At 52.2% G+C, this 13,233-nt stretch overlaps 3 protein-coding genes and 1 non-coding gene across 4 annotated transcripts; all 4 read right to left on the bottom strand.

The window, feature by feature from the left end:
- Positions 1-366: 366 nt before the first annotated feature.
- Positions 367-1,596, bottom strand: CHGG_03903 (uncharacterized protein; the record flags this gene model as incomplete). The annotated part of the gene is made up of 4 exons (XM_001223116.1): positions 367-487; positions 668-1,006; positions 1,334-1,506; positions 1,570-1,596. 4 exons carry the CDS (start codon positions 1,594-1,596, stop codon positions 367-369), a joined length of 660 nt encoding a protein of 219 aa, XP_001223117.1.
- A 1,011-nt stretch (positions 1,597-2,607) lies between these two features.
- Positions 2,608-2,699, bottom strand: CHGG_11297. The gene has a single exon. It is a non-coding gene; the product is annotated as a tRNA-Phe (tRNA).
- A 3,195-nt stretch (positions 2,700-5,894) lies between these two features.
- On the bottom strand, positions 5,895-8,445 carry CHGG_03902 (uncharacterized protein; the record flags this gene model as incomplete). Its single annotated transcript, XM_001223115.1, has 4 exons — positions 5,895-6,105; positions 6,160-6,495; positions 6,666-6,781; positions 6,997-8,445. 4 exons carry the CDS (start codon positions 8,443-8,445, stop codon positions 5,895-5,897), a joined length of 2,112 nt encoding a protein of 703 aa, XP_001223116.1.
- Positions 8,446-8,717: 272 nt separating this feature from the next.
- On the bottom strand, positions 8,718-12,919 carry CHGG_03901 (uncharacterized protein; the record flags this gene model as incomplete). The annotated part of the gene is made up of 14 exons (XM_001223114.1): positions 8,718-9,041; positions 9,093-9,432; positions 9,721-9,763; positions 9,847-9,951; positions 10,006-10,094; positions 10,161-10,185; positions 10,247-10,442; positions 10,517-10,612; positions 10,726-10,890; positions 11,034-11,187; positions 11,576-11,597; positions 11,667-11,722; positions 11,982-12,178; positions 12,905-12,919. 14 exons carry the CDS (start codon positions 12,917-12,919, stop codon positions 8,718-8,720), a joined length of 1,827 nt encoding a protein of 608 aa, XP_001223115.1.
- Between the last annotated feature and the right edge of the window lie 314 nt (positions 12,920-13,233).

Below are 13,233 nucleotides of genomic sequence, written 5' to 3'. Positions count from 1 at the left end.
TGGTGTGTTTATTATTTTATTTTTTTTTTATTTTTATTTTTTATTTTATCATCTTTTATATTATGTCTTGATAATTTTTATAGATTTTATTTTCTTTTTTTTCATATGTGTATCGGAATAAAGGGGAACAAAGTGTGTTTTTTGGATTTCCCCCCCCCCCCCAACAACAACAACCGCGCTCGCTGCAACCGTGGCTGCGCGGCGGTCGAACGATTTCCCCCACGTGTGGCCGCCCATATCGAATGATGGATGGGCCCATCTTGACCAAGCACAACGCCGTGCGCGCCCACGACTAAAGGCTTTGCATTTCTGCCGCCAGTGCGTTTGGTCCGGCCGTTTGTATGCTGGGTTTTGCAGGTGTGCGCGCTATGTGTTGGATGTGGAGGGTCCTCGTATTTCGAGCGTCGTCCCCGTCTCCATCTCCATCTCCATCTCCACATCCCGAGACGGGGTGCGGGTTTGCTTGGCCCGTGGTGTGAGGCTCCTCCTGCATTTCATAGTTCGGTTTTTATGTTATTTTATTCCCATATTCATATTTCCTTTTGCCCCGAGCCCCGCCTTCCTCCCCGGGTCCCGGCTGCCGCCGATCTGATCGGGCCATCGATGTGAGGGGGCGGCGCAGCGCAGTTACGGTCGGCTAGAGCACTCTCTCTCGCACGCAACTTACGCACCCGTGGTGGGTTTGAGGGGTGGTAGTGGGAACGGCGTTGGACAAGGAAGGGCAGGACATATGCATGTGCGCGCAGAAAAAGGTGGTTGTGTCGAAACGAGCGAGCTGCTGCGGATGCCTTGATGGCCGTGCTCCGGGTGTGAGTACATCATTCTTCTTTTCGTGATAAGAGTGGGTATCACAGAGCTACTACGGGACGGGGGGCACTCGGAGTGTGGGACGGGATGAGGCGGCATTCCGGGGTCCGGCCGGGGGTGCGAAAGGGCGTCCTTACTTCCGGGGTTGTTGTCGCCTTGCGCCGGCACATGTGTCCGTGTTATGCTCGGATGCTCGGAGCTTCAGATGCTGAGATGCACTCACGTCACCTCGGCATAATAGTTTCCTGTGTTAAGGATAGGGAATGAGAGGAAGTGGGGCCTTCATCAGTCTGAGCTACGGTCGCGAATCTAGCCGAGGTGGTGGGTGAAACTGCGGCTCAGCCTTTTTAGGTCCTTATCGTGTACTTGCGGGCACTCGCCGGCTTTGCATGATTAGATCTCTACAGCAGGGAAATAAACCGGAAATCATGGGTGTCTTACCCTTACGGGATAGATGCCCTTCCCGTCTCTGTAGCGTCACGCCGCGCCCGCCTTGACCCTCTCCATGCCGTGCCGGTGAACCTACGGGACTAACACGGCCCGGTCAACGTTCCATTGTTGCCGTGTCCGAAAGCACCCACCAGCAGTGCGAGCCCGGGGGAGGTCTCTGTTGTTTTGAGGCGAACTGGAGTTGACCCGACGGTGAACAATGGGCTCTAGATGGACACATGAGAGCGAAGCTATGTGTTTATGCTCTATCTTGAAGGGTGTTAGAGTTGGAATACTTAACGTAGTCTTTAAGGGAGGTACCGTAAAGCTCACCAAGGTGGAGTGGCAAATGATAGACATCTTGGACATTGACTCAACAACAGGCTAAGGTGACGTTGCGCAATCCGACTCGAGTTTCCTAATGCCATAGTAAGAAGGAAAGTGTAAAAGGTAGTTTAAGAAAATCATTCCGTGAGGTTTTCGAGTCTTCCTATTTTCCGGTTAATAAACTATAACCAAAGGCTTTTCTGATAAATTATTCGTTCTTGGAGCTAGAGTGTAGGAAGTTGAAGAGCGCCATTAAGAAAGAGCATGGATAAGTTGCCCGACTGCCAACCTTCCAGTGCACAATATCTCAAGAAAGAATCTCATATGTCTACGCGTCAAAGATACCTTATCAAATTGCTCGGTTGTAAAAAACTAAACTTTTATCTTAGTTACTTTCGAGATACTAATCCGCTTAACGTGTCTAGACAGGACCATGGTCACTGTTCAGTCAGCCATGTCAAGGCTCACCCAAAGTCAAAAGTTCGTGTATATATTGAAGTATGGATTTGGGAAACACCAGTCTTATCTTGCTACCCCCAGAAATATGTGCTAAGGGAGATGGGATAGTCGAGTTCACGAGAGCAAAGTCTGGGCCCATGGTCGATTATCCTATACTTGACCCGCGATGACCTAACGAGATAATCTTTCATATTTACTAGGTTTTACTCTTCTCACCTTCTTCTATTTCCCCATTGCTTTCTTATGAACACTAGTTATAGCTTGGATATAAAAACGGGGGAGCTTTAAGAGCCCCTCGATACCTTGACTTCCAAGAAGTGTGAACTCGAGCGCGGGACCGCGGAAAAAATCAGCTCCGGTCAAGATATCGCTACGCCAAATATGAAACCGACGACGTTAGAGGCACACGGCTGACGTCTATAAGGCCCAGCAGCATGGTTATCACCGTACCCGTATCGGAGCTATTATTCCCACTGCGCAAATTGTCTATCTCAATACTCATGTCCCCGCTAGGTTTGACAAACGGCGACCACCTTTTAACACATTCCTCAACCCACTTAAGGCAAAACGAGCAAAAAAACACAATGCGGTTTATGTGGATCGAACACATGACCTTCAGATTGGTATTCCCGAAGTTTTACTTCAGTCTGACGCTCTCCCAACTGAGCTAAACCCGCTTGTGGATGCTGCCATGACTCACAAACGGGGTTCAGGAGACCGACGGATCCGCCCAGACAACTTGGATACTGGGGGACAGTGCAACTTACAGCTTGATCTGGCAATACTTTTGAGTGCAAGTCCAAAAGTCTAATTTACCCGTGGGTTGTGGTAGAAGCAACTGTGGCGGCTTATGTTTTGTTGTGGCGGTCATTTGCTCTGTCAATGCATGTTGTTGTTGTTGCTGTTGTTGTGAAGGCACATCTAGAACGAAGCTGACAAGTTGGCAACAAAGAATTTTGGAAGTCAGGGCCGTTACAGATAGGGCCTTGAGATTTATGTTCTTGAACCTTTGTTACCAAACTGGGTAAACTATCAGCCCTGCGAGGCAGCAGTCGGCTAGTCATGCTTGGGGGGTTCATTGCTGAGAGTTTCTTCTCATCGACCATGCTTATAACCCACATAGGGCACGGTCATGCGCTGGACGGGGGGAACCGTTGATACGAACAGGGTAGTAGAAGAGGCTTGGAAAGCGAGGTGGTTAAAGGAACGGGACGGCAGGGCAATCACCAGGCCGGCGGACGACTTTGACCATCAGCAGGAGACGCTATTCCGGAACGAAACCCTAAGGAGGCACGACGGTCTTAGCAAGGCGAAGAGCTCACTGCTGATTCAAATCCGGACGGGAGCAATAGGCTTACGGGACTTCTTGTTTACACGGGGAGTCCCGGAGGTTCTGACTCCTGCCTGCGAGTGTGGCGAGGGACGAGAGACTGCCGAACACCTGGTAGTGTGGTGTTTGGCCCCACCGTTGACTAGAAGATGGGAGAGAACTGGAATTCGGACACGACGGGACTTTTACTCTGTTCTACACGGCATCAATCCCACGACTGCACGGCTCGCGAGGAGAGTTCTCGACTGGCTGATGGACTCGGGGAAGCTGCCGATGTACAACTTAGCCAGGAGGCTCGAGCTGGAAGCGGCGGCCTGAAGCTCCCCCGTTCGGAGGCCAGGAGGCCCCCTCTCTTTGTATATGTAGGCTCACTAAAACGCATCGCTCCTTGATTGTTGGTATGGGTTTCTCACCCGGCCCGGGAGGGCACGGTTTTCCTGTACACTAAATAGCTGAGGGTCCGGCACGCCCTAGGGCATAGCGGAGTATGAATAATAATTATAACCCACATACCTAGCTAGCTTACAATCCTACAAAACGGTAACGGCGGCGCGCCCAAGTATAAAGTCATCAGTGTCTTGAAAACGATAGGCCCTGATCCATTTCAGGGGACTGTGAGCAATGAACTGATCCTTAACCATCGAGTGCGGGAGTCTTGAGTAACAGAGCCCAGTTGTCATTGTCTTCACGGTACGGCATACGGGGAGTAAACCTCTATTTACGAGTAAAAAGCCTCGCCTTTTAGAGATGCAAGCCTGGAAGCCCACTGACGATGCGAGGTACTTCCTCAAATTCCGCTTTTCAGCTCGCTGCAGGGAGTAGGAGCAGCCGTTGAGTCGATTCGTTCGGCAAAGATGATGTTTTCAGAAAAGATCTAGCTACTGGTATGAAGGAGTTAGTGGTGCAAGAGCGTTCTTAATGATTAGTTAGTCTGGAGGTCATTCACCGGGCATCATAGGTCCGTCGAAACTAAATGTGAGGAGTTGCCGGCTGTTGCGACCAGCGTTTTCCATAACACCTACGTATGTAGTTTCGTTTTTCTTATCGTCGGAATCCTCCAATATCTTCCTGTCTGGACTGATCTATGGCCTTTTTTGTTTGTTGCTAACTCAATGAGTTCAACCTGATAAGCCCATGCCGCTTCTTGCGTGGCTACTTAGCCGTCTCATGCTGGGTTCAATAAGCTGTTGATTTACCATTAAAATCCAGCTCGAGGTTCTGAGCCGCTTGTTGGTAAGTGCGAATATATCCCGGCTTGGTTTCGACCAGCCGCTTTCGTTGATCAGCGACTCCATAGCCATTGAACCGCTCAGAGAAATGAGTAGCTCATATGCATGAAGCGGTTCAATTATAGAAGCTGTTGAATTGGCAACAAGCCGCTGCCTAGCGGTTAGTATATGGCTTGTAAACCACGAGCCGTTCCAAACCACGAGCCGCTCAGTAACGCGAGCCGGGTCCAAGCTCAGGGGCCCGAAGTGGGCCCGGTCAAATCGATGCACAGACCACATACACGGACCCATTTAATTGCGGCCTCAGCTCACTTATCGCAATCAGTATTCTCCCAATCTCCTTATCGCTACATACAGCCACTGCAACCTGCATCCATGCTCGCCCCTTGGCTCCACCCAGTTGCCTTGTGCCATACTCCATTGCCGGCGTGCCGCACTATGGATATGCTGTGTTGTGATCAAGTGAACTGCACTCGCCAATTGACACAGAGAAGCTGGGTGTCGTCAGTGAGGTCATGGTTGATGTTGGTCACCAAGCGCCGACCATCCTCTCCTGCCTCGGTGGTGAATGGCACCATGTACAACCGGCTGCGATGGAGAGCGGGTAAACCGACAATCAGCTGGCAACAGCGATCATCTTCCTGTGCCATGCCGATATGTTGGCCGGGCTGAGCAATCTGCATCAAGGGAAGGCCCGTGAGAGGCTCCGAGGCCTCTATCTTGCGGAGTGGAGTAACGATGAGGAAGACATAAGTTGTGTTTGCAGATCATTGGCATTGTTAGCAAGTCATACCTGGTACGCAACTCCACCAGACAAGGGGGGCTGCCTATAAGCAGTGATTGCAGATGGCACAGAGGGCGCTCCCGTGGCCCGTGTAAAATGTGGACTAACCTGCAATGGGTTCATGCGTCATGATGTGGTCCAGCCGGCCGATGTCGCCAGCTATCCGGAAAGCTACGTACTGCCCTCGCTGATAAACGAGACGCCGAGCCCCAGTCGGGTTGTTGCTAAATGATCCGTTAATGCGCCGTAGTAGGGAAGGGGGCGGTCGTGTACATACCTGTCTGCGAAGGAGACCTTTTTCCACCAGCGTACCCGTAAATTGGTACTCATGATGATGTTCCTACCATAGTCAGCCCGGTATGCATCCCGAACCTGCCGAGCAAAGACCGGCTGGAATTCAGCCTCGCGAGTGGGGAAACCCATCGCCTTGTATACCCTGGCTTTGACCGCTATCAATACAGTCGCCGCTGGATGAGACCCGTCGGTAACGATCCTGAGTGTGATGGACGGGTCATCTTCGTCCTCTGCATCATCTCGGGCAAGCTCGTCGTGCGGGAGCAATGAAGAGAACAACGTCGGTACCGATGCTGCAAGATTTCTTCAGTTTCTTGGTTATATCCGGCTCGTCCTGGAAGCCATCCAGCAAGATAAGGCGCACAGTCTGCATCATATTCTCGTACGACAGGCAGTCCTTCTCGGGGTTGCGGTGGTTCATCGTAACCACAAGGTTCTTCCATAGCCTGTCCACCAAGCGCATCAGTCGTGGCTTAACACTCGAGGGCAATACCACTTACTTATGCTTCATCTCTCCTGGCAAGACCATCAACAACGAAACCAATCCATACCGGCGATACACGTCGATGTAGTGCAGGCCGATATGCACATTCGGGCGAGCGCTCCACTGTCGATACTTGGGCTTTTTGGGCGACGGTATGCTGGTCGATGTTGACATCATTGTCGACAGCATCGTCCTCCTCGATCTCCATCGTAGCCATAGTGTTGGCCATGGCGGCTGCTGCTGCTGGTGTTGATATCCCGCCAGCCACGGCGGGGGCCACAGAAGCTGCGCGCGAGTTTGCCGCAGTACCGCGTCCACGACGACGAGCAGCACGGGTCGATTGGTCAGTGGACTGCGCTGCAGCTTCACACATTAGCTGAAATAACCGTATGCTAAGGCGAATACTCTCAAGCATCGCCTTGTCGTCGCGATCTTCTATAGTCATCTCAGGGGTTGACAAGGCCGAGTTTGTCTTGACGATCGCAGCCAAGGTGATAATTAGAATGTCGATAAGGCTCTTACCTTCCACTCTTCGTGGCTATAGTTGCGTCAATTGAACACGCAGTGCTAGCTGTCAGCTTGGACTGATCAAACACTGCCTCCATTGCACGGGCAAAAGGGCGCTTGAGGTCAGACTCCTTCAACCATAATAGCGAGATTATGGTCATCAAGACAGACCAACGGGCATGCTCCTGAAAACTGTACCTTAGTACATTGTATGGGGATTGGATTCGAGCTCATCCGGGTGGGAACGGTATTCGACGCAAGGCTTTAGTGTAGGCAACGACGCTGTCGGGCTTCAGAGCCTATACCTCTATGTCAGCTTTGGTCGCTATATCAAGGGGGTACTCACTGCGTCAAGGAGAAGCTGGTGTATCATCTTGGTGATACCATTGAACTCCGAATGTGCGGCATCACTGGGGCGACCACCGATAAGATCCAGTGCTGGGGCGACATACATGACTGCAGGCGCCTCAAGAGATATACCGTGCTTGGTCGAAAACGCCTCCTTCTTGTACTTTTGGTGCAGTTCCTCATCCATCCAACGACGAAGGCGAACCATCTCCATATGGCCACGGGCATTGCCTATCACGTCGACGTCGAGGTCATCACGGTTGTTGGAAGTGACGAGACACGATCGGCAACTAAGATTGGCCGCGACACTCAGACACCCTGAGTTCTGTTGTTGCTGTGGCATGTCGCCGGTCAGGGCGAAGATGGATGCGCACAGCATAGTGCGCTCCCCATTGATATCGACAGCAATACCACGGTCGAGAGCTCTCAGCGGCGCCAAGGCCTTCATGACATCGTGCATATTGGCACCATGTGGTCCCAGTGTAACCGGTAGGACGTTGATCTGGCGGGTGTGTTCGCTTCTCGGCATAGCGGCGATCTGAAGATAGCAGCCCATGATGGACTTGGTCATAGTGCGATACAGGCCAAAGCCATCGTTGAAGTTCAGGCACGGGAGACACCGGACACGACCCTCTGCACCTTGAGCGAACGTCTTGACCAGCCAGTCGCGGCCAAACTCATCGACTTCGAGGGCACCAGGGACCAGAGAGACTAGGCAGGGTGGCACCAGCGCCATATGCTCCCGGTCGAATATGCGGGTGATCAATGGTTGTTCACGTCTAGCGATTGGATCACCCGGGAACCGCACTTTGCTGCCAAACGCATAGTCGAAGCGGATGTTGTCGCGACGGCCGGTGACCATGGCTGGTGAAATAAGCTCCATTGGGCTCATGCAAAGGACCAGCTCGTCGTCATCTAGTGTATCTTCGGCTGGGTTGATCTTGATCGCCTTGCCCTTCTGGACGAACTGTCGGTTGATGAACTTGCCAGAACATATCCGTGAGATAACCAGGACAACATCGCCTTTCGTGTTCTTCTCAGCCCCGGTGCTGGGGTCGCCGATGAAGTTGCCGAGATGACGGGAACTATCGCGATGATCGCGGAACATTGCCTGGATCTGTCCGAGATGGACTTTCGTGGCGACCCTGACATTTGTAGCGACCTTTTCATGGCAGCCGGTACAGGCTGGGAACGCGCATTGGTATGCGATAATGTCGCCAGGGAAGATGGGTTCCATGGAAGGGAAGGGCGGATAGTATGCGAATTCGCCGCTGGTGGTGCGTACCGAGCCGGCCCATTGCATCGAATGCCACGCCTCCGACGGGTTATCCACAAGTTGAGCCATACCGAAGTGTAATGTGCTGGAGATGCGGGAGCTAAGAATGCGGCGAAGGAGGTCCACAGGGTTCAAGAAGAAGAGGTCCTGTGTAGGGCTTTCACCCGACATGATTGCCGGCAACATCCCGGGACGACGACAACTTCTTAGGGTTCAGCGGCAGGTCTTTGACCACACGCATGTCGATACGCGGTATCGATTCCCGGACGTGGCGCTTCAGAGTGTCAAGGCTATCGGGCAACCGACTGATCTTATCGGAATGACCAAGCAGTTTGAGAAGTTGAAGGAGAGTTGAGTATTGCTTGCGGGATACACTGTGAATGATGCAATATAGGCCTAAACCCAAGGCAAACTCCGACAGGTCGTGTGCTTTACGGTGTTGCTCAACTGGGTTGCGAGGCTGCGAACGGGTCTTCGGGCTCGGAGGTTTGGTATTGACCGGTGGTGTCCCAGGGTGCGGCAACCGCGATGGTATCTAGCACCTCCTCTTCATGTTCATCGGCGGCGGAGATGCCTTCCGCTTCATCGTCGTGGCTCTCGATGGTATCAGCGGCATACTGGTACTCGGCCAGTTTCTGCAGCTCTTGCTGGAGCGGACCGTCGTCTGCAAGTTGATACTCGTCGGTCTCGGGGTTGGGATAGACGACGTGGTCTGCTTCGTTCACTACATCGATCAAGGCTCGGGCAAGCTCGAAGTCGTCGAAATCCTACAGGCAGCAGATTAGTGATCTGGTACATGAGTAGTTGGTCTAACCTACAGTAGCAGATGTGATCGGTTCCCGATCGCCGCCATCGCCGTCGCTATCGGTCGGCTCTTTGTGACGAGGACGCTGAGGCGAAGAGCCACGTTCCCGGTCGGTCGAGTCAAGGCGCTGGCGCTTTGCAGCTTCGCGCTTCTGCAGTCGACGACGAATCAACGCCTTCTTCGCACGATGCTGTAAAGCGCGTGGCGTCTTGAGCTTAGAAAACGGCATCAACGAGAGGGATAACGACGCGACTTGCGAGAGAAAGTGGGAGATGGGAGGCGGGAGGTGGAGTGGTTGAAAATTCTTGAGTTGTTGTAAAGGCTTATTGACTGGAAGGTGCCTGTGCCCGGGCCTATTAACATGGAAGGTACGTTGTGAGGCCGAAAAGGGGCTTATTTCAATATACACCAAAAACCTGAACCTTCGACCAACCTTCAATTGAACTTACTATTACCACGATCGCAACTGCTTCCACTGTTTCCACGGCGTTTGACTACTTCATTTCAACACAATTGTCAATTTTGATCATTGAAGCTTGGGATTGACAGCAATTTGAACTTGAAGCAAATGGGTATCATGCTAATAATGAAGGAAAAGGCAAAACACACGCCAAACGCCCACACAACCCCCCACCGCTTACTCCTCCCTGTCCGACGGCGGCGCCTCGTCAATCACAAATCGTTCTACATGTTATATAGCTATCAGCAATCCTACCCAAGCCATTCATACCAGACGCTTGGGGGGGGGGGGGAGGGAGATTACTTACCGAGGTTGGCCTTGGTCGTCGCAGAGGAGTTCTTCTTCTGCTTCTTCTGGCGGCGCTGCCGCTCGAAGACCCACGCAAAGTGAGTCTCGTTGAGACTCCTATACTCTATTACAATGATGTCAGTAAGCATCGCAATCCCATAGACAAATAATAACATACCCGACTTCTTTGGCATGTCGTCGTAGTACGACAACAACTTAACGCGGCGAGCAATACCAGCGTCCGCGTCCTGCTTCTTGACCCGCATCCTACCCGCCAACACCAATAGTCAGTCCCCAAAGCCAGTTCACCAATCCTGCGTATACAGTACATACCACTCTGCTACCTCTAGGGCCAGGCCTTTGAACATCGCTTCCCTCTCGCATTAGCACAACCTAACCCGCATGCGAATGATACTTACTGCGTATATAGTACTGTCCCAGTTTAGAAGACCGCTTGAAGTCCAGCCGCCCCTCCATATATGTCCACACTTTAAAGAAGCTCTCCTCCGCCCAGGCCGCATCCGTCATCCGCTTAAGGTAGTCCCGAGGGACTGGCAGCTCCACATTGAGTATGTTTGTATACTCAGGGTGCTCGGCATGGGTTGTAAGTAGTTTCTGTCATATATTAGTGCTAGCCACCATACAATTGCCAACAGATCCATGCCTCCATATGCTCGAGCACGCGGAACTTGCAGTTTTTCTGGTCGTTCATGAACCGCGTACGGGCCTCCTGGCCACTCCAAGCCGAAAGGGTCCACATCGTCGCCGTGAATACTCTTAATGTTCTATTGCCATATTAATTAGAAACTAACAACCAAATAACTAGACAGGGGTATATTACCTCCTCGTCCTTCTCCGGCTTGCGCTGGTGGAACAAGAAAACTTGCCGCAAACTCACGTCTGTGAGCTTACGCTCGTTGGCGTCGTCCTTAGCCATCTCGGCCGCCACTGCGTCATCATTCGAACCCGGTTGTTCTGGCTCGGGCTCGGGTCTACGGCGGCGTTTGGTAACGCGGCGAACGTCCATCGAGGTTTTGCCCCAAAGGGTCTTCTCTCTCTCGGTCTGCCACAACAGATGTCAGTCAAATGGCAGAGGACAGCAGCCAGTGTACTATACCAAGGAACTCTTTGCATGTAGCTTGTAGTCCAACTGTCAGCTAGGTTCATTCACAACTTGGAAAGGAAGGACGAGACTTGAAGCCTTACAGGATTGGTGGCGTTGGCGTTGGCGTTGGCGTTGGCGCTGGTACTGGTGCTGGTACTGGTACTGGTGCTGGTACTGGTACTGGTACCCGTGCTGGTACTGGTGCTCTGCTGGGGGGGGTTGGGGTTGGCGTCCGCGCCCGGCTTCCATAACACTCTGTTAGCCCGTACTGGCCAGCAAAACACAAGTGTCCAATGTGCCATACGCCTCGCAGGAGGGGATCGACGAGGTTATCGTCAAGTTCGGTCCCCCATAGATTAGACATGATGCTATACCAGGTTAGTTACATATCCTCCCACAAGCTCCAACGCCATGATCGTATACTAACAAAGGAGGGGTCGCCGGGGGCGAGAGTATAGTAATAGAGGACTACGCAGTGATCTCGGTTAGTCGAATCAGTCATATACAGAACTTGAAGCCAGCCTTCTACCCTTCTTCTACGTACAAGGTATTGCCTGGCGTGAAGTAAGGCTTGTGTTGTCAGTGCTAACGGGTTCCATTAGCCTTAAGCAAATACAGGGACCAGCAAAAGAACTGGACATACCGGCCTCTTGCGTGGAGAAGGCCTGTTAGTGTACGGGCTAACATCTTATCAGCTTTGAGCCGTTGTGGCACGATGCATGGAACGGGCATACATGGCTTGAAGTAGGCCTGGAGGGGTGGCACGACGCAGTCGGGATTGGTAGAGATACTGTCCGAAAGTCCCGTCAGCATATGTCAACTACCTATGTACTTAGCTCAAACTTCGTCGGGGGTAACAGGTAATAAGGGCAAGTACCAGACACTGTCCCATCGCAATTGGTTGCGCCATAATGACTCGTGAATGCCCGGGCATCTTCGCGCATTGGATGTCACAAGTCGTGGTGAACTGCAGCGAATGGAACCGAGGGCATTTGGAAACCAGGGGTAATGGCTTTCACCACAACCTTGAAAGTAGGGGGCTGACTTACAGAGACGGGCACCACGGGCAGCGGCAGAGACGGGACGGGCGGGCGGCACAGCGGGGAGAAAGGATGGCGTGGTACCGACGCGTCAAATTCGCTAAGTCAATTTGGTGGGTGGCTGCCTCAGGAACGGCTCGCGCCTCAGGAAAGGCTCGTGGCCCAGGAACGGCTCGCTGGTAAAACCGGCTCACAAATTTAAGCAGCTTCAGCAAATAAGTAGCACATGAGCTATTACATACTAGCTTGTTTAGTGTAAGCCGCTGGAAAAACTGGTGGTTCATATGATGAATTGCTAAGTTAAAACAACTGTCGTTGAACGACTTGAGTTAGTCAAGCCAGACATTAATAATTCACTTTTATCAGCAGCTTCAGCCATTAGAAACGTCTTCTTGAGAAGCCGTCGATCAATGGATCATGATGCAAATGGCTTCATTTCCGAACCGTCTTCCATATTGAACCGCTCATCGGCGTAAATCGTGTATCAACGGCTTCGCCCGCACAAGCGAATAACAAGCGGCTTCCTGATACCGGCTTTGCTCCGCTAAGTACCGTCTGCCTAGCGTCCGTCAGGCGGCCGATCACGGCCTGAGAAAACAACCTAGGGACCGAGGGAGTACAAAAACGCATGATAATCAGGTCAACTATGGCACTCGGCGGTGTACATGCTGAGATGCCGGATTAGGTCATAATACGAGAATAGGGGACTCTACGAAGGTAGCTAGCCGTCGGTTACCGTACTTGCCGTGGCATAACAGGTGGTCGGGCGAGAGGTGTCGGATGTGCCATCGAAGAGCCTGTCGCGTGAGATTTGACAACGACTACCACAGTCAAGTAGGTTAGAAAGCCCGCCCCCTTTCGCACCCCACTAATTTCAATAAGAAAACAAGAGCCGGGAAGTAAGCAATATCCCGGACCGTAAGCTTCCTTACACCTCGCTTGGCCATTGAGGAATCTGTTCCCACAACTGAGAGATAAGTCTTCGATCTTTGTTTCGTGAAGGATGGCTGCCGCGCGGAAACAAGTTCAAGCCTAAAATCAGCCTCCGGGGTGAGATGTCCGGGATCTGCAGATCCCCGCGCCGGGTCTGCAGCGGGACCGGCAGCTGTTGAGAACCGGCGCGGGAGCGGGTCTCGAAAACGGGGCAAAGCACGGGCCCTGATCGACTGAAACACCTCTACCGCTTGCTGAAGCGCAGCCCTCTGAACCAGTCATTTAAAGCGCCACACTAAGGTTATGTCGGAAACGACAGGTTCAGGTG

Source organism: Chaetomium globosum, genomic scaffold, assembly GCF_000143365.1.
Source record: "Chaetomium globosum CBS 148.51 scaffold_4 genomic scaffold, whole genome shotgun sequence".
NCBI lineage: Eukaryota > Fungi > Ascomycota > Sordariomycetes > Sordariales > Chaetomiaceae > Chaetomium > Chaetomium globosum.
This window is presented reverse-complemented; position numbering and strand designations above follow the sequence as displayed.